This window comes from Muntiacus reevesi, chromosome 4 (genome assembly GCF_963930625.1).
Source record: "Muntiacus reevesi chromosome 4, mMunRee1.1, whole genome shotgun sequence".
In the NCBI taxonomy this organism is placed as follows: domain Eukaryota; kingdom Metazoa; phylum Chordata; class Mammalia; order Artiodactyla; family Cervidae; genus Muntiacus; species Muntiacus reevesi.
The window spans coordinates 67485230-67507991 of NC_089252.1; the positions used below are offsets into that span (position 1 = coordinate 67485230).

The 22762-nt window shown below is 39.0% G+C and overlaps 1 protein-coding gene across 9 annotated transcripts in view; it reads left to right on the top strand.

Moving 5' to 3' along the window:
• FBXL2 (F-box and leucine rich repeat protein 2) overlaps positions 1–22762 on the top strand; it is an 83876-nt gene that overhangs the window by 7659 nt on the left and 53455 nt on the right. For 7 of the 9 annotated variants that reach the window (XR_010662940.1, XM_065932936.1, XM_065932935.1 and 4 more), the window contains exon 2: positions 10739–10800. Coding sequence is in view for 4 of the 9 variants with exons in the window: in XM_065932936.1 (XP_065789008.1) it covers positions 10739–10800 (62 nt within the window). In the remaining 5 variants the exon portion in view is untranslated. Of the gene's footprint in view, positions 1–10738; positions 10801–10939; positions 11034–22762 lie in introns of all 9 variants that reach the window. The other 2 variants (XR_010662941.1, XM_065932938.1) reach the window with 1 other exon arrangement.

Sequence of the window (22762 nt, forward strand, 5' to 3'; positions counted from 1 at the left end):
TCATTTTGTAACTGGAAATTTGTGCCTTTTGACTGTCTTTGGCCATTTTGTCCGCCCTCCCATTCCCCATCTCTGGAACCATAAATCTGTTATCTATGAGTTTGTTTTTTAAAAAAGATTACACATATAAGTCAGATCATTTATCTTTCAAAGTATTTATCTTTCACTGTGTGACGTTTCAATTGGTGTAGTGCCCTCAAAATCCTTCCATGTTGTTGCAAGTCTCAAAGTTTCCTTTTTTTAAATGACTGAAGACTATTCCATTGTATATATTTATCATATTTTCCTTATCAATTTATCATTTACCAATAGGCAACCTATTTACATATCTTGACTTTTGTACATAATGCTTCAATGAACATGGGAGCCCCTATCTCTTCAAATTATTGTTTTTGTTTTCTTCAGAAAAATACCTAAAAGTGGAATTTTTGGATCATAGGGTAGCTCTACTTTTAATTTTCTTGGGAAACTCCATACTGTTTTCCACAATGACAGCATCAATTTAGATTCCCACCAACTGTGCATGAGGGTTCCCTTTCCCCCACATTCTCACTGCTGGTTATTTGTTGTCTCTTTAATGATATCCATTCTGATAGGTATCAGGTGGTATCTCATCTTGATTTTTATCAGTATTTCCCTGATGATTAATGATGTTGTAGGCCTTTTCATGTACTTGTTGGCCATATGTATGTCTTTGGAAACATATCCGTATAGATCCTATGCTCATTTGTTCATTAGATTTCTTGTTGAATAGTAACTTATTGCATATGTTTTGCAGAATCATTCATAGATTGTATTTGTAGTTTGTTGGTGGTTTTCTTTACTGCACAGAAGCATTTTAGTTTGATGTGGTCCGATGTATTTTTTGCTTCCATGGCCTTATCTTTTGGTGTCAAGTCCAAAGTCATCTCCATAACTTATGTCAAGGAGCTTACCACCTTTTTTTCCCCTAGGAGTTTAATTTTTTTTCCAGGAGTTTTTTTTCAAATCTTCTATTCGAAGCTTATCATCCATTCTAAGTTAATTTTTGTGTATGGTGTACGACAGTGGTCCACTTTCATTCTCTTGCAGGTGGCTGTTCAGTTTTTTCAGCACCATTTATTGAAGAGACTCTCTTTTTTCCCATGGTATATTATTCCTTTCTTGTAGATTAATTGACCCATAAGTGTGTGGGTTTATTTCTGGATTTCTTTTCTGTTCCATGGATCTGTGTGTGTGTTTCTGCCAGTGCTGTACTGTTTTGATGATTGTATTGATAGCTTTGTGGTATAGTCAGAGGTCAGGGAGCGTGAATCCTGCAGTTCTGTTCTTTCCCAAGGTAGCTTTGGCTATTTGTGTGTTTATGTTTCCATACAAGTTCTGAGATGATTTGTTGAAGTTCTATGAAAAATTCCCTGATATATTTTGATAGGGATTGCATTCAATCTGTAGATTGTCTTGTATAGTATGGTCACTTTACCAATACTGATTCTTCCTGTATAAAACACATTTTTTTTCATCTCTGTGTTGTCTTCAGTTTCTTCTTGTATTTTTGTAGTCTTTTATTGACTTTCCAAGTATGGCTCTTTTACCTCCTTAGGTTTATTCATAGTTACCTAATTTTTTTTTTATGAGATGGTAAAGGTGATTGTTTCCTTAACTTCTTTTATAGTTTGTTGTTAGTGCATAGAAATGCAACAGATTTCTATATGTTGATTTGTATTCTGCAGATTTACTATATTCATTGATAAGCTTTAGTTGTTTTCTGGTGTCATCTTTCCGATTTTCTACATATAGTATCATGTAATCTGTAAACAGTGACGATTTTATTTCTTCCTTACCATTTTGGATATATTTCTTTTTTTGTCTGATTGCTGTGGCTAGGACTTCCAATAAATACTTTTGAATAAAAGTATTGAGAGTGGGCATCTTTGTTTTGTTTCTCATCTTAAAGTGTTTTCAGCTTTTCACCATTGAGTATGATGTTAACTGTGGATTTGTCTTATGTGGCCTTCATTATGTTGATGTATGTTCCCTCTATGCCCACTTTCTGCGGAATTCTGATCATAAATTAATGTTGAATTTTGTCAAAAACTTTTTCTGTGACTATTGCAATAATCATATGATTTTGTATTCTTCAGCTTGTTAATGTGTATTACATTGATTTTTCAGATATTGAAAAATCCTTAACATCCCTGCGATAAATCCCACTTGATTATGGCTTATGATTCTTTTAGTGTGTTGTTGGAATCAGTTTGCTGATGTTGAAGATTTTTGCATTTATGTTCATCAGTGATATTGGCCTGTGAGTTTCTTTTTTTCATATCTTTGGTTCTAGTATCAGGGTGATGAGTGGCTCATAGAATGAGTTTGTAATTGTTCTTCCTCTGCATTTTGTGTGTGTGTGTGTGTGTGTGAGAGAGAGGGAGAATTTTTTAAGGCTAGGTGTTAGTAAACTTTTCCCTAAACGTTTTGTTAAAAACACCTATGAAGCCATCTAGTCCTGGACTCCATAGCCCCCCGCTGCACCGTGTGGCTTGTGGGAACTTAGCTGTCTAACACGGGATTGAACCTAGGCCTTGGCAGTGAAAGCACAGACCTAACCACTAGACCACTGGGAACTCCCTGGTCTGGACTTTTGCTTGTTGATAATTTCTATATTACTGATTCAGTTTCATTACTGGTAACTTTCTATTCATATTTTGTTTCTTCCTGTTCAGTCTTGGGAGATTGTACATTTATAAGAATTTGTCCATTTCTTCCAGATTTTTCATTTTATTGGCATATAGTTGTTGTATTAGCCTCTTATGATCTTTTGTACTTCTGTGGTGTCATTTGTAACTGCTTTTTCATTTCTGATTTATTGATTTTTTTCTGGATGAATTTGGCTAAAGCTTTATCAATTTTGTTTACATTTGCAAAGAACCAGATTTTAGTTATGTTGATCTTTTCTAATTTTTTAGTCTGTTTCATTTGTTTCCGCTGTGAGCTTCATGATTTCTTTCCTTCTACTAACTTTGGATTTTGTTTATTCTTTGTCTTCTAGTTCCTTTAGGTGTAAGGTTAGGTTGCCTGAGATTTTTCTTGTTTCCTAAGGTAAACTTGTGTTTCTTTAAATTTCCCTCTTAGAACTGCTTTTGCTGCATCCCATAGGTTTTGGATCTTTGTGTTTTTATTTTCATTTGTCTCTAGATATTCTTGATTTTCTCTTTGTTTTCTTTAATGATCCATTAGTTGTTTCATAGCATGTTGTTTAACCTCCATGTGTGTGTGTTTTTTTATTCCTTGTAGTTGATTTCCAGTCTCATAGCATTGTGGTTGGAAAAGATACTTGATGTTATCTCAGTTTTCTTAAATTTACTGAGGCTTGTTTTATGGCCTTAACATGTGATCTATCCTGTAGAATGTTACATGTGCACTTGAAAGATTGTGTATTCTCCTGCTTTTGGGTGGGATGCTCTGTATATATCAGTTAAGTCTGTCACATCTAATATGTCATTTCAGGCCAGTGTTTCCTTATTGATTTTCTCTCTGGATGATCATTGATATACATGGGGTGTTAAAGTTCCCCACTATTATTATGTTACTGTTGATTTCTTTGTTTTTGTCTGCTAATATTTGCCTTATGTATAAAGGTGCTCCTATGTTGGCAAGGAGCACATATATATTTGTGAAGTTTGACGTGAAAGTTGCTCAGTCGTGTCCGACTCTTTATGACCCCATGGACTTTATAGTCCATGGAATTCTCCAGGCCAGAATACTGGAGTGGGTAACCTTTTCCTTCTCCAGGGGATCTTCCTAACCCAGGGATCGAACCCAGATCTCCCACATTGCAGGCGGATTCTTTACCAGCTGAACCACTCTTTTGTTCTTGGGTTGATTACTTGATCATTATGTAGTATCCTTCTTTGTCTTTGTAACAGTCTCTATTTTGAGGAAGTTTATCTTGCCCTGTATAAGTATTGCTACTCCAGCTTTCTCTTTCCTTGGATGTGGGGTATCTCTTCACGGCTGCTCCAGCAAAGCGCAGCTGCTTTTCCTTACCTTGGATGAGGTCGCCCCTCCTGACCTTGAACGTGGAGTAGCTCCTCTCAGCCCTCCTGCGCCTTGGACGTGGGGTAGTTCCTCTCGGCTGCTGCCCCTGACCTCAGACATGGGGTAGCTCCTCTTGGCCGCCGCCCCTGACCTTGGACATGAGATAGCTCCTCTGGACCAACTCGATGGACATGAATTTGGGTAAACTCTGGGAACTGGTGATGGACAGGGAGGCCTGGCGTGCTGCAATTCATGGGGTCGCAAGGAGTCGGACGCGACTGAGTGACTGAATTGAACTGACTCCAGCTTTGTTTTGATTTTCTATTTGCATGGAATACCTTTTCTATCCCCTCAGTTTCAGTCTTTGTGTGTCTTTAGATCTGAAATGAGTCTCTTGTACGCAGCATAAATAAGGGTTTTGTTTTTGTATCCATTCAGCTCCTCTGTGTCTTTTGATTGGAACATATAGTCTATTGCAGTTAAGGTAATTATTGATGCATATGTTCTTACTGCCATTTTGTTCATTGTTTGGGGGTTGTTTTATCTTTTTCTTTTGTTCTTGTTATTTGGTGACTATCTTTAGTGTTCAGATTTTTTCTTTAAAAAAATATTTACTTGAAAAAAAAAAAAAAGAAAAAAAAAAAAAATAAAAAAATATTTACTTGGCTGTGCTGGGTCTTGGTTGTGGCGTGCAGGATCTTCTTTGCATCACATGGAATCTTGTTGCAGTGCACGGGCTTTCTGGTTGTGGTGCAAGGCTCAGTAGCTGTGGCGTGCAGGCTCTCAGTTTGGGGCACACGGGCTCCGAGTGCACAGGCTCAGTAGTTGTGGCACGTGGGCTTGGTTGCCCTGCAAGCATGTGGGATCTTAGTTCCCTGAGCAGGGTTCAGACTTGTGTCCCCTGCATTGCAAGATGGATTCTTAACCACTGGACCACCAGCGGTCCCTTTTTCCTTGTGCGTGTATGTGTGTGTGTATTAGGTTTTTTGGTTTGTGGTTATTGTGAGGTTTTTTTTTAATATAGTGATTTATTATATGTGATTATTTTAAGTTGCTGATCTCTTAATTTCAAATACATTTTTAAAAACCCTCATGATTACTGCTTTTTATATCATACCTTTCATTTAATTGTTTTGTGTACCCCTTAACTGCTTAAGGGGTTTTGATGTAGATGATTTTACTGCTTTTGTTTTTCAAGCTTCATTCTCACTTTGTGCACGGTTGATTCCCTACCTTTACTGTATGTGTGCCTTTGCCAATGACCTTTTTCATTTTGTAGTTTTCATGTTTCCAATTGGGGACCTTTCTTTTTTCACCCAGAGTAGTTCCTTTAGTATTTGATATAAATCTCGCTTGGTGGTGCTGAACTCTTAACTTGAGCTTGTTGATAAAACTTTTGATCTTTCTATCAAATCTGAAGGAGAGCCTTGCTGGGTATTCTTGGTTGTAGGTTCTTCAGTTTCATCATTTAAAATATATCATTCTTCTGGCCGGCAGAGTTTCTGCTGAAAAATCAGGTGATAACCTTATGGGAGTGCCCCTGCTTTACCCTGGGTGCTTTTAAGATTCTCTCTCTAAATTTTTGTAATTTTAATTACAATGTGTCTTGGTGTGTTTGTCTTTGGGTTTATCCTGTATGGAACTCTCTGCCCTTCCTGAACGTGGGTAAGTGTTTCCTTTCCCAGTTTACAGAAGTTTTCAGCTATTATTTCTACAGATGTGTTCAATCTTTTTTTTTTTTTTTTAATTTCTCTTCTCCTTTTGGGACCCGTATAATGTGAATATTAGTGTTCTTGATATTGTCCCAGAGGTCTCTTAAACTGTCCTCATTTAAAAAAGAATTTTCTGTTCAGTGGCCATGATTTCCACTACTGTCTTCCAGCTTGCTGATCCATTTTTCTGTATGTTTTAGTCTACTGTTGATTCCTTCTAATATATTTGGTAGAAAATTGCTTTACAGTGTGTTGGTTTCTACCATATGATTTGACTCTCTCATGATTGTGTATATATCCTCTTCCTTTTGAGCCTCCACTGTGCCACCCCCCCTGCCCCCAATCCTACCCCTCTAGGTCACCATAGAGTGCTGGGTTGGGCTCCCTGTGTGATAGAGCAACTTCCTATTAACTATTTTACACATGATAATGTATATATGTCAAGGCTACTTTCTCAATTCATGCCACCCTCACCTTCCCCCACTGTGTCCACATGTCCATTCTCTACTGGGTTCATCAGTACGATTTTTCTGGTAGCTTGGTGCAAAAGTAACTATGGTTTCAGATCCTGAATGTTAAATCATCATAACTAGGCTCAAAGACATCTTTATTAGTCAAAATAAAGATGACAATGGAACCATGATAAAGGAACCATGACAATCAACACATTTTTGCAAATGAGAAATGTTTGTTTTTTCCTGTAGCATAAAAAAAAATCTGTGCTTTCAGATATGACGAACTCTTGGAAAACATTTTCTGCATCCTCCTGGTTGTGGAAGCATTTTCCCTGCAAAAAAGTTGTTGAGATGCTTGAAGAAGTGGCAGTCAGTTGGCGAGAGGTCAGGTGAATATGGCAGATGAGCCAAAACTTTGTAGCACAATTCGTTCAACTTGCGACATGTTCATTATGTGACATGTGGTCAGGCATTGTTGTGGAGAAGAATGGGTATTCCATTCTGTTGACCAGTGCCAACAGCAGGCGTTGCAATTTTTTGTGCATCTCACTGGTTTGCTGAGCATACTTCTCAGATGTAATGGTTTCACCAGGATTCAGGAAGCTGTAGTGGATCAGACGGGCCTCAGACCACCAAACAGAGACCATGACCCATTTTTTGGTGCAAGTTTGGCTTTGGGAAGTGCTTTGGAGCTTCTTGGTCCAGCCAGTGAGCTGGTTGTCATATAAAATCCACTTTTCATCACGTCACAACCCGATCAAGAAATGATTCATTGTTGTTGCATAGAATAAAAGAAGGTGACACTTTAAAAAATGACTTTTTTTTGATTTGTGGTCAGCTTATGAGGCATCCACTTATTAAGCTTTTTCACCTTTCCATTTTGCTTCAAATGACAAATGATTGTAGAATGGTTGGTGTTGAGTTCTTGGGCAACTTCCTGTGTAGTTGTAAGAGGATCAGCTTTGATGATCCTCTCAGTTGATCATTGTCAACTTCTAATGGCCAGCCATCACCCTTGTCATCTTTGACTCTTGTCTCCTTTACAAAACTTCTTTAACCACCACTGCACTATATGTTCATTAGCAGTTCCTGGTCTGGATGCATTGTTGATATTGCAAGTTATCTCTGCTGCTTTATAGCCCATTTTGAACTCGAATAAGAAAATTTCTCGAATTTCCTGTTTGTCTGACATCATTGCTATAGGTCTAAAATACATATAAAATAAACAACATTAGCAAAAAGCATAAAGCAAATTGTGCATTGTGCATTAAAATGATGTATAACATAAGCAGATTTATACAAGAATGTATTCAAATATCTAATGGCAAAGTTCAACAATGCAAAATGGAAATTACTTTTGCACCAACCTAGTAGGTTCCATATATGTGTGTTAATATGTGATATATGTTTTTCTAACTTACTGCACTCTGTATAAGAGGCTCTAGGTTCATGCACCTCACTAAATCCAACTCAAATTCATTCCTTTTTATGGCTGAGTAATATTCCACTGTGTGTGTGTGTGTGTGTGTATCACATCTTCTTTATCCATTCATTTGTAAATGTACATCTAGGTTGCTTCCATGTTCTGGCTATTGTAAATATTGCTGCAATGAACATTGGGGTATGTGCGTCTTTTAGAATTGTGGTTTTCCTTCTAGTATATTTTTCATTTCAACTATTGTATTCTTCATCTCTGTCTTTTTAAATATATATTTTCTCTTTGCTAAATATTTTTAACTTCTTATCCTGTGCATCCATTATTCTCCTGCGTTCTTTGATCATCTTTACAATCATTACCCTGAACTCTTTTTTGGGTGGATTGCCTGTTTCTACTTCACCAAGTTCTTCTGGGGTTTATCATGTTCCTTCATCTGGAACATGTTTGTCTGCCACCTCATTTTGCCCAAGTTTCTATTTATATTTTCATGTGTCTGCTAGGTTAATACATATCTTGACGTTGGAGAAACTGTTCTGTACAAGATGCCCTGTGTTGTCACCAGCCTGTATTCTCTCGAGGTTTCCCATGAGGGCTGTGTGGGCCCTTCTGTTGTGCAGGCTGACCATGTGGGCAGTCTGGTAGGCTTGATTGGCCTCTACTCTAGTTGGTTACCAGTCCATGCTTTATGAAGAGGCTGTTGGAGCTACTGGTTGGTGGGGCCCAGTCACCAGGCAGCTGACTGTGGTACCCCAGGAGGCCTGGGGCTAGAGCCTGTTCACTGGTGGGTGGGTGCAGTTAGGGTCCAGAAACTCTGGGGCTGTTGTCGGTCTACTCCTGGTGGGTGAAACCAGATTTTGGTTTTAATGCTGGACCACTCATGGTCAGAGTCAGGCCCTGGAGTCTGACTGCAGTGCCCAGGGATCACAGAGCGGGCGTCTGATAACTGGTGTGTTGGGGGGTGGTGCGGAGGTGTTTCCTGACACAGTTAGGTATGGGGTCAGGGGCTTTCTGAGGCTCTGCTGGCCTGCTAGTAGGGAGGGCCAGGGCCAGCTGGTCCCAGGGTGGGGTCTGGCCTGCTGTGGGCAGGCTGGTTCTGCAGACTGTGGCTCTTTTGCATCTAGTGTCTGCCCCCTGGTAGGTGAGGCGTGTCCAGAGCCTGGAGCAGACTCCTGGACAGTTTGGCGGGTGCCTGCCCACTGGCGGGTGAAGGGCAAGGCTGGTCTGGAGGTGACTGTGGTCTCAGGAAGGTTTGGGCGCCTGTCTGCTGAGAGGTGGGGCTGTGTCCTTGTCCGGTTACTTACTTTCCCTAAGGTGTCCCAGCGCCGGTGCCTGCAGGTGTTGGACGGGCCAGGCTCCTCAGTGGGGCCTGCCAGTGTTCACCCAGTAGAAGGAGCTCCAAGAACGGCCTCTGCCAGTGCCTTTGCCCCCAGGGTGAGCCCACAGCCCACCTTCCCCCACCTCTCCAAGAGACTCCCTAAGACCAGTAGGGAGGCCTGGCCCTGGCTCCTGTCAAGTGACTGCTTTCGCCCTGGGTTCTAGAACGCGGCAGATTTTGTGTGCTGCTTTCAAGAGCCTCGTCTCTGTTTCCCTCAGCCCTTAGGGACTCCCGAGGCTAAGCCCCCACTGGCCCCCAAAGCCAGGTTCTCTGGGGGTTTGTCTTCTTGCTGCCTGGCCCCCGGGCTGCGGGGCCTGATCTGGAGCTCGGCATCTCCCTCCTTGGGAGAACCTCTGCAGTACAGTCACTCTCCAGGCTGTGCGTCGTCTCTGTGGCGAGGGATCTGGTTATGTTGCGGCCTCCTGCCTGTCTCGTTCTAGTTCCTTCCTTGTGTCTTTAGTTAGACTTTTTTCTGGTAGGTCCTGGTCTTTTTCATGGGAGGTTGTGATTTTGGTGTGCTTCTGAGAGGAGGTAAGCCCATGGTCTTTCTGCTTTGCCATCTTGTCTAGTCTCTCCTCCTCTTCTGTCCATTTTTTCAAAGAAACAGCTCTTGGTTTCATTGATCTTTGTAAAGTTCTGGGGTTTTTTTTACTCACAATTATTTGGTGTGAAATAAAAAATTTTGAGACATGGAAAGAAATGAAAAAGTGTGACCCATGGTTAGGAGAAGAGCTTAGAGAAACCGAGTCAGTGATGGGCCAGATGTTGAACAGTTGGAATGGAAGAGCAGTTAGAAAATTTTAACAGGAAAATGGAAGACTATAAAAAGATCTAACTGGGAAATGGCAGAAGTGATGGTACCATGTTAGAAGGTAAGTATTCGTTTGATAACAGCAGACTGGATGTAGTTGGCAAACCCCAAGTAGAATAAATACAAAGCTGAGAAACGTGGCTAACTCAGCACTGTTAAATCTTCCAGTTCACGAACATATAATGTGTTTCAGTTTAGGTCTAATTACTCACGACAGTGCTTAGTATAAGTTTTCAATATATAATATCATGTACTTCTTTACTTAAATGATTTCCTAAGTAGGTTTTTTCTTATGCTGTTACAAATGAGATTATTTTCTTAATTTCATTTTCAGGTTGTTCATTGCTAATGTATGGAAATACAAATTTTTTTTTTAAATCCATGGTATATTTGTATGTTAAATCTTTCAACCTTGCTGAATTCTGTAATTAATAGCTTTTTATGTCTTTTTTCTAGAATTTTCAGTGTACAAGGTCATGTCATCTGTAAATAGAAGTTGTTTATTTCTTTCTTTTCAGTCAGCATGCCTTTTATTTATTTTCTTTGCTGAATAGCCTTGCCTGGAACCTCTAATATAATGTAGTATAGAAGTGACTGTGTGTTATCTCTTCTCTAAATGTTTGCCATTCTTATTAAATGGTATAGAATATAAGCTGTTTTTCTGTTTGTCAATATTGAAGAATACTGAGTTCATGAAATTAGTGTCATTGTAATTATAGGATGGTGATTAGGGCCATTAAAAATTTTTTTTTAATTGGTGGACGATTGATTTACAATTTTGTGTTGGTTTCTGCTCTACAGCAGTGTGAATCAGTCATAATTCTATCCCTTCCTTCCTGAGCTTCCTTGGGGCCATTTTGATCTACAAAATATGTAACTTTTTTTTTGATTGATTGAAGAACATTTTAATAATTTCACTTTTTTTTCTTTTAGGTTTTCTCAAGTAATGATGAAGGCCTTATTAACAAAAAGTTACCCAAAGAACTTCTTTTGAGGTAGGTGTAGATAAACTTTAAAGATTTCGTATATGATTCGGTCATCAAGTTCCAAGACAGCCTCCTTTCTCACTGTGAGTCCATAGCATAGAAAAACAGACAGAATTAGCCTAACTGACTTTCTGTTTTTGTTTTATAGAATGCTCTTCAGCTTGTTGTTAAATTTTACTTGGTCTAATCCAGAATGTACTAAGTATGTACGTAGCATTGGTCTGGATTCTTTTTGTAATGTGGTAAGTATTGTAATAATCTTCAGTAGGTGACACTGGGTATCAGTAGATTATCTCAATGTAGTCAGTAACGCGAGGAGAGGTTATTAAGGCTGCAAGCTCCTGAAGTTATAGACGTTTAGATGTTTTCTGATAAATTGATTTTAAAATAATTATACTGTGTGTTCTTGCTGAGCACTTAAAATGGTGTCAGCCCAATACTGATGTTATCCATTTTAAGAGAGTTACGTGCTAAGTGACAGTACTATAGAACAGGCTTTTTGTTCTTTATTTTTAGCATTGCTGAATATACAGGTCATGGTATTTTGCTTGGCATTTTGCCAAGTAAAGCTACGACCAACACTTGTTGATCCTCGGGCACTGCAGTTTCCTTTCGTACTCAGCAAGCATCAAGGAAACCTTATTTTAGTTTTGGATGTTCTATTTTAATTGTTAACAAACACTTAATACATGGATACATGATCTTATGAGTGGCATTTCCCAAATGTTTCATATCAGTAATGTTTCACAAAACAAAACAAAAATCAGGTTTTGTGATCAATAAGTATGGGAAACACAAGGTAAACAAAACCAATTTCTTTACTGCATGCCCTCCGGAACCTTAATAGGCTAAAACGCGTGGTGATGCTCCCAGGTGAATGACTATGGCATTTCGAACTTACTGACCTTGGACCTCTTTTAATAATCCTTGGAAATTTTGGGGGGAGATGCTGACATACAGTAAGAAATTGACCAGCTGACTCCATTCCCTGCCTGTGTTTAGTCTCATTTTAATGTGTGGGGGATGAGTATGTGTGTTCTGTTTACATATTGGAGTTGCTCTGTAAAGGCAGCCGCCTCAGTGTTTTCAGCTCCTGTTCTTGAGTCAGGAATGGGGTGAAGACTTGGTGTCCTGTGGTGATGATCACATTCTAGGGGCTTCAGGATGGCATTTCATTAGTTATCAGGTGTTGCCAAGAGCTCATTCTGCTCAGTTAATAAAAAAAATTAAGTGATGGCAGAATCATGTGAAAGATACAGCAATTATGTTTTATTTCAACAAAATAAATATTTGCTTGGCTGAGAGAGAATGTTCTTTGGCCATCATGACCATTTTAAAGTTCCAAAAGTGGTAACAAGGAAGGAATGATATGTTTATCATACACACCCCCACGATCCTGATCAAGCACAGTGAGCCGCTAGAACCAGCGTGGTTCGGGTGGGCAGCCGTAGGGGTGCCTTCCACACAGACCACAGAGCGAGTGGCGGTTCCAGAGTTGTGAAGTGTTTCCCTCTTGGTCTGACACTTTTCTAGCGCAGACATCAAACCTTAATGTGAATATGTCACTTACACCCCGGGGGACCCATAAGCAGCTTCGGCGGCCGCATGAGTCATCCAGCACTGGGGTGTGATTAAACTCCGCCCTTCTCCTGAATACTGCTGCTGTTTGTGACTCAAGGCTGCTAACTGAATGTTTTTTCCCTTCTGGTAGAATTAGCTCTTACACTGTACGCAGCCATGGTACTGTTTCTACCTATTGACTGAAAGGGAGGAGGAGTTGGGGTGGGGAGTGCTGTGGAATTATATAACTTTCTGTGCTAGTGTGATTTCGAACTGCTGTTTTAGAAATTTTGTTTTTTTTAAGGATCCATGATGGACCCAGCTTTCAGAAATCCTGGAATTGCAGTTTTTGAATCATGCTAAGGCTCACACATAGATCATTTTTTAAAAAAGAATTGTCATTTGAGAGCAAATGTTCATAACATGTTTATTTGTAGATTTGCATTCCCACTTCTTCCCTTATTTTGGAGTCTGTAAGGGGAAGTGAAAATTTAAAGGACTGCCACGGTAGGTCTTCTCTGACTCTTGGGTCTCAGACCTAACTCTAGCCAGATTTTAACTTTTGTTGGCCTTTAAATCATTTCTATCATTTTACTCTCAGATTTTCTGTTCTCAATAGTAATAGCTTTCCCTTTGCCAGCTACCCCTTTTAAGCAAAAGTTTGAAGAAGAGTTTGAGCCAGCTTGCCAAAGCAGACATCTCTATCGCATGTTAACACCACCGCAAAGCGAGTGAGTGCCCCAGAGCCCCCTCGTCACACGCAGCTTGAATGCTGGTGCTGTTGCTTAGTTCAGTGATGTCTTCATACTTCTAGCCTGTCTTCGGCTTACATTTTTACTTCATGTTGTGAACTTCTTTGTGACAGAGCAGACTGTTGTTCTTGTTCTTACTGAATTCCTTTTTACTTTCCGTCTTCATCAATAGGTGTGAATTTTTTGACTTTATGATAATCTTATTTATTTGCCGCCAAGGTCAATTTCTCCTCTGCCATTTTTTTTTTTTAACCGCATCTGTCACTTCCTTCTTAAATTCTCTACTCGCTTCCATTACTGATCATATCCAGTGAAGTTTGAGCCTACTCTCTGGAACCATTAACAAGCATAACCTAGAATTATGTACTCTTCATCACTTTATATCACTTTGAATCCAGTCAGAAAAATCTGAGTTTTTTTTAATCTGATCATCTTATTTCTAGTTTTAAGACCACTCAATATTAGTAATTCACAGACTTCTTCTGCTACCCGTTTTTAGTTTGTTAGCTAACAAGCGTTGACAGTTTTGCTCTTTCTGTCCTGCTTTCACTTAAATTAAGGATATTAAAGTTCTCCCTCTACCCTTCATGCACACATAGTTCAACATACGGCTTGTAATTTTGCTATTCCTGGAGTCAGTTATATAATGCTTATAATAATGGAAATGTGTAGTTTGTTATAATCTCTGTATCTGTTAGTAAGTTGAGTTGTCCTTGCTTATACTTGTCTTCATTGTTATTGGATATATTACTTTTGGAGCTTGACTTGCTTGAGGTTTCTACTCTCCCCATTTACTGGTTATGTGACCTTAAAGTGACTTCACTCTCCAGGCCTAATTTCCCGTATCTGTAATAGTACTAGTAATAGTTCTTACTTTGAGGGGCCGTTGGTAGCTCCGAGCACCTGGCATTTAATAAATGTTAAGTAAATGTTTTATTATTATATAATATCAATTTTGGATGTCTGAATACTTAATAAATACTCTTGACAGTGCAGTTAGTTTTAATACCAACAATTGATAAAAGCAGGCTATCCTGATATGCATCTTAACATATGCTACTGCTAACCATCTCAGTAAAGGACCTGATTATTAAGCAAGTTAATGTGGCCTGCTGCTTCATTTCATCAACTTGCACTAATTTAATCTCAACAGAAATTGCATACTACCATCTGACATTAAACTGACAACTTTTGGCGCTTGAGCAGAGTAGTGGTGGTAATTATGACAACTGATAATTATTTTGTATTATCAAGAAGGCAGTCTCTTGGAAAGAACTATTCCTCTTTTGAGAAAAGCAGTCTGGCGTGAGCAAATATTGGCCCACAATTCCGGTTTCAAACTGTAAGATTAGTTTGTTTGACCTTAAGTTTTTACTTCTCTTATGGGCAAACAGTAAAGAGTCTGCCTGCAGTGTGGGAGACCTGGTTTGATCCCTGGCCTGGGAGGATCCCCTGGAGAAGGGCATGGCAACCCACTCCAGTATTCTTGCCTGGAGAATTCCATGGACAGAGGAGCCTGGTGGCTTACAGTCCATGGGGTTGCAAAGAGCAGGACACGACTGAGTGACTAACACACACACACACACACACGTGGTTGTTTTCAGATTTTAGTGATGAAATGAAAATACATGTAAATAGCTTCATAGGAATAGGGAGTGCTACATGCAGTAAATATTTTAAAACATTTTGAGAAAACATGACTCTTGTTCAGTTCAGTTCAGTTGGCTCAGTCGTGTCTGACTTTTTGCAACCCCATGAACCGCAGCACGTCAGGCCTTCCTGTCCATCACCAACTCCCAGAGTCCACCCAAACCCATGTCCATTGTGTTGGTGATGCCATCCAACCATCTCACCCTCTGTTGCCCCCTTCTCTTCCTGCCCTCAATCTTTCCCAGCATCGGGATCTTTTCAGATGAGTCAGCTCTCCGCATCAGGTGGCCAAAGTATTGGAGTTTCAGCTTCAGCATCAGTCCTTCCAATGAACACCCAGGACTGATCTCCTTTAGGAGGAACTGGTTGGATCTCCTTGCAGTCCACGGGACTCTCAAGACTCTTCAACACCACAGTTCAAAAGCATCAGTTCTTTGGCGCTCAGCTTTCTTTATGGCTCTTGTTAGTAATGAATAATAATGAAAGAAAGCTTGTTAGATGTATTTTTAAAAACCATATCACCATTATCTATGTTATTTTCTTTTCTTTTAAAATGTATGTGGATCCATGACAGAATGAAGTCCTGAATGTGTTTGTGGGCTTGATGAAGAAGGATTGATTGCCCCAAACAGGAGAGCTGAGCCTGGTAATTTTGGCAAATGGAATCAACTACATAATTACATGTAATTTGGCAGTTTTACTAGTTTGCTAGGGAAAATTATAAAATAACTAGCACTTAAATTTTCAAATTTCCCTTTTCTAAAATGTATAAGCCAATTCCATGAGTGAAAATAATTGTGGTTTTTGTTGTAATTGTTAAGTTACAGCCCAATGCCTATCTGTAATCGAGGGACCCTGGGGAGCAGTGCAGTAAAAGGCTCATTCCTGTTTGGGGCATCATTGAATGGGCGTTCTTCCCTGCTGGCTGGTTGTAGTACTCCATGGACTTTTTCAAGGACTGCTACCTTCTGCTGTCTGTGATGCCTTTGTATATATTCCAAGGCAACCAAACGGGTAAGATGCTCTTTAGGGGCACATACTGCAAACTGGGCTTCCCTGGTGGCTCAGAGGGTAAAGACCCCGCCTGCAGTGCAGGGGACCTGGGTTCAATCCCTGGGTCAGGAAGACCCCCTGGAGAGGGAAATGGCAACCCACTCTAATATTCCTGCCTGGAGAATCCCGTGAACAGAGGAGCCTGGCGGGCTACAGTCCACGGGGTGGCAAAGCGTTGGACACGACTAAGTGACTGACAAGTAGCCGTAGAACTTCAAACACAGGTTTAAACCTCTGTGCAGGTTTTTCTTTTTGCTAGAGGTGTTTTTTTTCTTTTAGTTTGTTCATGTTTGTTGTTGTTTTACCTTGTATGAGTCTATACAGGACTGAATTAATGTATGTTGAAATTAGATGCAGATGCTTAAAGATCCTTCCCTCTGTATACTGTTATGTGTTATTTTAGGCTTAGCATCTAAGTCCAAATCATGGCAGAGGCAAATTGTCCTCAGTGTAGGTTGGGGTTATGCTTACAATTAAAACTCTGATGATGCCTTTGAATTTTTAAATCTGCATTGGGGTGGCATGAAGCTTGAATAGAACTCCACAGATAAGGGTAAAACTAGTACATTCTACTTTAGAGTGTTATCCCTGGAAAGTTATGAAGTTATGTTAGAGAACTGTTAATTTAAAAGCTGTGAATTCAGTAGTTACAACAGAAAAGATTGACAAATTTGATTCTATGAATAGTAAAATATGGCAAAATATACCATACCAATATAAGCAGCATAGTGGTAGATGAAATAATTCAAATACACATTATAAGAGAAGGCTATCTTCTTCAACATATACACAAATTCTTAAAAATTATTAAGAAACAGATGGATCAGGTCTTCAAAAAATTTGAAGAGGGTCTGATCAAAGAGGAAATACAAATGGTCAATAAATATATTGAGTTGAATTGCTAGAGGTCATTGGCTTGAAAGGTTGTTATTGAGCTGTGAAAGACGCCAGGATTCTTGGGCTCCGGAGGAGAGGAATTCAACCCCAGGCCAGTGACGAGGCTTGATCGCTCAGAGCTTTTGTGTAGGGAAGTTTTTTTAAAGTATAAAAGAGATAGAGAAAGCTTCTGACATAGACATCAGAAGAGGGTAGAGAGAGTGCCCCCCCGCTAGCCTTTAGCAATGTGTTATATACCTATCAGCAGGCTGCTAATTAGAGAAAGGGGATGTCTCAAAACTCAGAGTGGCACCAGGCCGCTCACTCACAACATGCGTTTTGAGATAACATTGGCACAAGGTGAGTCATCCCGGGCCATAAAACAATTGACATGAACCTTGAAGAAAGGCAGGTTTCCTAGTAAATATATAGTTTCCAAGTAAATATACAGTGGAAACAGAGTCAGACTTCATTTTTTTGGGCTCCTAAATCACTGCAGATGGTGATTGCAGCCATGAAATTAAAAGACGCTTACTCCTTGGAAGGAAAGTTATGACCAACCTAGATAGCATATTAAAAGCAAAGACATTACTTTGCCAACAAAGGTCCTTCTAGTCAAGGCTGTGTTTTTTCCAGTGGTCATGTGTGATGTGAGAGTTGGACTGTGAAGAAAGCTGAGCACTGAAGAATTGATACTTTTGAACTGTGGTGTTGGAGAAGATTCTTGAGAGTCCCTTGGACTGCAAGGAGATCAGTCCTGGGTGTTCATTGGAAGGACTGATGCTGAAACTGAAATGCCAATACTTTGGCCACCTCATGGGAAGAGTTGACTCATTGGAAAAGACCCTGGGAGGGGTTGGGGGCAGGAGGAGAAGGGGACGACAGAGGATGAGATGGATGGATGGCATCACCGACTCGATGGACATGAGTTTGAGTAAACTCCGGGAGTTGGTGATGGACAGGGAGGCCTGGCGTGCTGTGATTCATGGGGTCGCAGAGAGTCAGACACGACTGAGCGACTGAACTAAACTGAACTGAAATAAATATGTAGTAAATACATAGTTTCATTAACACAGATCAGGAGAACAATGTATGAGTAAAACATACTGACTTGTTGAGCCCTTATTGGTTTTGTGTCTTAAGAGGAACAGACTTGAAGAAAGACTACGGTAAATACATAGTTCATTAACATAGCTTAAGAAAAACATTTCTATAAGAAAAATGCATTGGTTAGCTCAAGGTTTGAGAAAAGTTCAGGTGAAACCAGGTGTCTTCATGGTAACACAGAATTTTAAGAGAACCTTCCTTTTAATTATATATAGAGAAGGGAAAAACATCTGATACTTGTAGTTTGTTTCCTCCTGCCACTTAAGAGAGAGATAAAAACATCTGACACTTGCAGCCTATTTCTTCCGTTTGGAGACCCCTTAGCCTTTCTGCCTGTTACCCTCTCAGGCTGTAAAAATATTTAACTTCATATAGTAATATTTGTTTTTCCAAAGTGGTCTTATTAGTTTGCATTCATACAGACAATGGATAAGAGACTCAGTTGAGTTGTTCTTTTCCAGTTTTAAATGCTGTGTGTGTCTTAAGTGTAGACTGACATCTCATTCTGCTGTTGATTTGAATTTCCCTGAATTCTAATGATGTTGAGCATGTGTTTATAGTTTGTCTCTCACATGTGTTTTTTCTTGGGTGAGATGTATGTATATATTTTTTGCCTACTGCCTGTAAAAAAAAACACTGTTTTGCCTACTGTTTATTATTGGTTTGTAGGAGTTTTCTTTCCCTTTCCTGCTTTTATTTATTTGCAGTCTGCGTTGGTCTTTGTTGCTGCTCACGGGCCGTCTCTAGTTGTGGAGAGCAGGAGGCTTTTGTCCCGCTGCGGTGTGTGGGCTTACTGCTGTGGCTTCTCTCCTTGCGGAGCACAGGCTCTAGGTGCGTGGGCTTCAGTAGTTGTGGCCAGTGGGCTCAGAAGCTGTGGCTCAAGGGCTCCAGAGCATGGGCCCAGTTGTGGTGCACTTGCTCAGTTGCTCCGAAGCGCTGGGGTCTTCCTGGACCAGGGATCGAGTCAGTGGCCCCTGCATTGCAAGGAGATTCTTAGCCACTGAACCACCAAGGAAGCACCCCCATTCTTGTTCTTAATATTACTGTAGCCCCTACATTCTTTGATCCAGTTTTTTCAAGTAATGTCTCAGTAATCTTTGTAAGAGGACGATTGGGGGTTTTAATGATTAAAATGAGTATTTTATTCACTATGATTATTATTGCAGTTTTCTATTTTTAATTTCTTTTTTATCTTACTAATTTTGCTTATCTCCTACTTAAAACTTTCTCTCAAAAAAAAAAAAAACTTTCTCTGTTGCCTTTAGTGTAAAGTCCACGTAAATTGTTAAGACTTATTCTCCCAGAACTTTCCACTTACTATTTCTTACTGTATTTCATCTCTCTCTCTTTTCCAACTTTCTTGTAAACTCTGATAGCTGATTTACTTCCAGTCCCTGAAAATGTCATTTAATTTGTTCTCTCCCATAGTCATTCTGCTTTCTTGAAAGTGCCAGTCTTAATTTATTTTTTGTTGATGTGTAGTTGAACTACAGTGTTGTGTTAATGACTGCTGTGCAGCAAAGACATTCAGTTTATTATATATATGTGTGTGTATATATACATTCAGTTTATTATATATGTGTGTGTGTATATATATATTCAGTTTATTGTATATGTGTGTGTATATATACAGTTTATTATATATATGTGTGTGTATATATATGCAGTTTATTATATGTGTGTATATATATATTCAGTTTATTATATATGTGTGTGTATATATATATTCAGTTTATTATATATGTGTGTGTATATATATATTCAGTTTATTATATATATGTGTATGTATATATATTCAGTTTATTATATATATGTGTGTGTGTATATATATATTCAGTTTATTATATATATGTGTGCGTATATATATATTCAGTTTATTATATATATGTGTGTGTGTATATATATATTCAGTTTATTATATATGTGTGTATATATATATTCAGTTTATTATATGTGTGTGTGTATATATATGCAGTTTATTATATGTGCGTATATATATATTCCATTTATTATATATATATGTGTGTGTGTATATATTCAGTTTATTATATATATGTGTGTGTGTATATATATATTCAGTTTATTATATATGTGTGTGTATATATATATTCAGTTTATTATATATGTGTGTGTATATATATATTCAGTTTATTATATATATGTGTGTGTATACATATATTCAATTTATTATATGTGTGTGTGTATATTCAATTTATTATATATGTGTGTGTGTATATATTCAGTTTATTATATATGTGTGTGTGTGTATTCAGTTTATTATATATGTGTGTGTGTGTATATATATTCAGTTTATTATATGTGTGTGTGTGTGTGTATATTCAGTTTATATATATTTATATGTGTGTGTGTGTGTGTATGTATTCAGTTGTATCCAACTCTTTGCAGCACCACAGACTGTAGCCTGCCAGGCTTCTCTGTCCATGAGATGATCCACGCAAGAATATCAGAGTGGGTTGGCATTTCCTCCTCCAGGGGAATGATAAAACATAATAGAAAAGAGTATGTACATTCTTTTTCACATTCTTTTCATTGTGGTTTATCACAGGATGTTGACTAGAGTTACCCCTGCTTCGCAGGGGGGCCTTGCTGCTTATCCGTTCTGTGTGTGCTAGTTCGCATGTGCTGATCCCGCACTCCTGATCTAACCCTCTCCCACCCATCTCCCCCCGGCAACCACGAGTCTGTTCTCTGTGTCCCCGATTCTGCTGCTGTCTCATCATATATAGGTTCATTTGTGTCAAATATTCGATTCCACGTATGTGATATCATGTGGTATTTGTCTTCCTCTTTCTGACTCAGTTTGGTAGTCTGTATTTGCATCCATGTTATGGCGAATGGCATTATTTCATTCTTTTTTTATTGCTGACTAGTATTTCTCTGTATATATGTACCACATCTTCTTTACCCGTTCATCTGTCAGTGGACATAATTCAGGTTGTTTTCATTTCTTGGTTGTTGTGCACGGTACTGCTGTGGACATAGGGTACATGTATCTTTTTGAATTATAGTTTTGTCTGGATATATGCCCAGGACTAGGATTGCTGGATCATATGCTCCTTCTACTTCCACACAGTTTTCCACTGTAGCTGCACCAACTTACATTTCCACCAGCAGTGTAGGAGGGTTCTGTTTTCTCCACACCCTCTCCAGTATTTGTTTTTTTTTTTTTCTTCAGTATTTGTTATTTGTAGAGAAGGTGCCAGTCTTTTGTTCACCCCGTCTTTTGCGTAGTTCAGCCTAAGGCTTTCTCTAAGTTCAGGACTGTGTTCTCTGTTTCTTGAGTGTGTGTATAGGTTCTTTACACACTTACAATTTCTTGTGTTTGTCCTGGACTTTATGTTGCATAACACAGTAAATCTTATCTTTAAAAAAATTGAGGTTTTATATATATATATATATATATATATAGTTGACACAGGTGTACAATGTAATGATTTGATATTTGCACATACTGCAAAATGATCACCACACTGTCTAGTTGACATCTGTCACCACACAGTTACAAAACTTTTTTCTTATGATGAAAACTTTTAAGATTTACTCTCTTAGCAACTTTTAAATATGGAATACAGTATTATTACCTATAATTACCATGCTGTGTATTACATCCCCATAACATTTACTTTGTAACTGGAATTGTACCTTTTGACCCCATCCACCCATTTTGCTCACTCCTGCACCTCTGGCAACCACAAATCTGTTCTCTGTATCTTTGAGCTCAGGTGTTTTTTTCTTTTAAGATTCCACATATAAGTGAGATCATAAGGTATTTGTTTTTCTCTGTGTGACTTATTTCACTTAGCAGAATACCCAGGTCTGTCTGTGTTGTCACAAATGGCAGTTTTCGTTCTTTTTTATTGGTGAGTAATTTTCATATATAATACCACATCTCACATTTTTTATTTGTTTTACTTCTTTGGCTGTGCTGGGTCTTAGTTGTGGCACACAGAATCTCTTCTTGTTATGGCATGTGGGATCTAGGTCCCTGACCAGGGATCAAACCCGGGCCCCCTGCATTGGGATTATGGAGTCTTAGCCACTGATCATGAGCGAAGTTCCCACATTTTTTAAGTCGTTCATCCATTGATAGTCAGGCCGTTAACTTGATTCTGTATCTTAGCTATTTTAAGTAATGATGCAGTGAACATGGTAGTGTGTATATCTTTGGGTCCAGTCATGCTTTCATTTTCTCCAGATGAGTATCCCCAAGTAGAATTGCTGCACCATACGGCAGTTGTATTGTTAATTTTTGAGGAACTGCCATGGATGTTGATGGGTCCACTCATATATTGTAGTGATTGCCATTGTAGTGTTAGCTAGCGCCTCTGCACATCATGTAACTACCATTTATTTGGGGGGAATAATTAAGATCTAGTCTCTTAGAAAGTTTGGTGTTTTATTACAGTGTTGTTATCTATAATCACTATATTGATTATTAGATCTCTAGGACTTATTTATATACTAGTTGCAAATTTGTACCCTTAAAACACTATCTCTTCTATTCCCTCACCCCCAGACCCTGGTAGCCACGTCTTTTTGTGAGTTTGGCTTTCATTTTGGGCCCACATGTAAGTGATATTGTAGTGTTTGCCTTTCTCTGACTTATCTTAGCAGTGTCCTCAGAAACGGCGTTGTCACAAATGGCAAGATTTTCTTCTTTCTCATGGCTGAATAATATTCTGCTGTGTCCACATGCCACATCTTTATCTGTTAGTCTGCTGACAGGCACTTAGGTTGCTTCTGTATCTCGGCTATAGTGAATGATGCCGCAGTAAATGTGGGAGTGCATGTATTTCTTCAGTATCCCGTGTTCATTTCATATGTTCAGAAATGGAATTGCTGGATCATATGGTAATTAAAATTTTTCCAGGAACCTTTCATATTGTTTTCTGAGGTGGCTGAACTACTTTACATTCCTGCCAACAGTGTACAAAGGTTCCCTTTTCCCCACA